Source organism: Buceros rhinoceros, unplaced genomic scaffold, assembly GCF_000710305.1.
Source record: "Buceros rhinoceros silvestris isolate BGI_N320 unplaced genomic scaffold, ASM71030v1 scaffold46877, whole genome shotgun sequence".
Classification (NCBI taxonomy): domain Eukaryota; kingdom Metazoa; phylum Chordata; class Aves; order Bucerotiformes; family Bucerotidae; genus Buceros; species Buceros rhinoceros.
The window spans coordinates 1-1,934 of NW_010423637.1; the positions used below are offsets into that span (position 1 = coordinate 1).

The window sequence follows — 1,934 nt, forward strand, 5'->3', positions numbered from 1 at the left end:
CTCCAGGGCCTCCCGCTGCGCCCGCTGCAGCGCCGATGCCCAGCGCTCCCCGTCCTGCCGGGCCCTGGCACGGGGCAGAGGGGAGATGATTCCCCTGTCCTTCAGCTGGTTGTCTCTCCATCCACACATCCATCCATCCATGCATCCCTCCCTCCCTCCCTTGGCTGTCCATCCTTCCCCAAGCTGGCTCCCCATCCCCACAGCCACCTTGCCAGCTGCTGGGCCAGCCACCTATCCATTTCCCAGTTGTTCATCCATCCTTCCCCACACCCATCCCTCTGGCCTTCTGCCCACCCGTCCACCCATCTACTCACCCCAGATTCATCCCTCCATCCACCCCTCCATCCATCTACTTGCCCCAAATTCATTCTTCCACCCATCTGCCCACCCACCCCATCATCTATCTGTCGGTCCCCAAACTGATGCCTCCCTCCAGTCAATCCTCCCCAAATCCTCCGCTCCCTCCCTCACCCAACCCAAGGTGATGTTCCCCTGGATCCAAGTTGGGCATCATAGGGGGTCCCAAGGGATAAACTTGTGGCAGGTGGAGATGGGGGAGACCCACTGTGGGGTGGTGGAAGCACGGGGTTCCTGCCCAACCTGCTGAGCTGCTCCTGCAGCTGTGCCATCTCCTGTCGCTGGGCCTGGAGCTGCTGCCGGCTCTGCCAGGCCTCCTCCTGTGCTGCGGCAGCCAGGTTGGCCAAGTGCTGTGGGAGAGCAGGGGCTCAGCCCTCTCTCCCCGACCCCCCAGCCCACTGTGGGGTCCCATCAGGCTTGCTCATACCATGGCCATGCCAACGGCTGTGCCAAGCTCCCCCTCCGCCTGAGGGCCCGGTGAGGGGTCTTGGGAATCACGGGCAATCTCCAGTGCGCGCTGCAGCACCTCCTTCACGGCAGCCACCTCCTCCGGCACACCAGCATCCTCCAGTGCGTCCATCTGTCCTGCTGCCGTCAGTGCCACCTGGCAGTCCTGCAGGCGTGAGGACAGTGCTGCTGCCTCTGCCAGCGCCCTGGCCAGCTGGGCGTCCCGCTCCTCTGCTGCCTTCTGCCAGCTCTGTGCCTCCTCCTGTGCCCGTGCCAGCACCCCAAGGTCCCCTGCTGCCACCGCTGCTGCCAGTGCTTGCTCCAGGAAGGTGTTGGTCTCCCGCAGTGCCTCGGCCTCCCGTGCCTGCAGCTGGACCCACTGGGCACTGTCTTCCTCCCAGTGCTGGTGACGCCGCTTCTCCTGCGCCAGCTGGGCTGCCAGCGCCCGTGATGCCGCTTCTTGCTGCCCCAGCTCAGTTCTCAGCTGGGACACCAGCACCTGCAGAGATGCCTCCATCCCACCGAGCTGTCTGGGCACTTGTGATGGGGCCCCTGGTGTGTACCGCATGCCAGTCAGTGGGGGTGTGTCAAGCTCCCCATCACTGTCATGCTGGGGTGCTTTGCCACCGTGTTCATCCTTCAGCTCCTCTACATCCACATCCTCCATCTCCTTCTCATCTTCCTCCAACTGCTCTTCATCCTCCTCTTCCACATCCTCCTCCACCTCCTCATATTCCTTCACGTCCACCTCCACCTCCACGTCCTCCACCTCCTCCTCCTCAACCTCATAATTCTTCTGCACCTTGTCTTCATCCTCCTCTTTTATGTCCTTCTTCGCCTCCATGTCCTCCACATGCCCCTCCACATCTTCCACCTCTGCAGCCCCCACCCACAGAGTAGACAAGGTGGGTGGACACGGGTGGGCTGGCACACTACAGGTTGCTGCAGTGGGATGGGTGATGCCATCAGGCCATCCATATGCCCCAGTGTCGGTATTGTCTGTCTGCAGGGCTGGGCAGCTCCTGGCCACTGGTCTGGGCCTTACCAGTGTCCTAGAGAGGACAACATGACTCAGGGCCACCAGGTCACCCCCAGGGTGAGCAGGGCACCGTCACCCTCCCTTGGGGCTC

At 62.9% G+C, this 1,934-nt stretch overlaps 1 protein-coding gene across 1 annotated transcript; it reads right to left on the reverse strand.

The window, feature by feature from the left end:
- Window positions 1-9: 9 nt before the first annotated feature.
- Window positions 10-1,648, reverse strand: LOC104497237 (troponin T, fast skeletal muscle-like; the record flags this gene model as incomplete). Its single annotated transcript, XM_010140466.1, has 3 exons — window positions 785-1,648; window positions 601-707; window positions 10-64 (listed from the first exon to the last, which is right to left on the reverse strand). Coding segments are annotated over exons 1-3 (1,026 nt in total), but the record flags the coding sequence as incomplete, so codon positions are not given.
- Window positions 1,649-1,934: the final 286 nt, after the last annotated feature.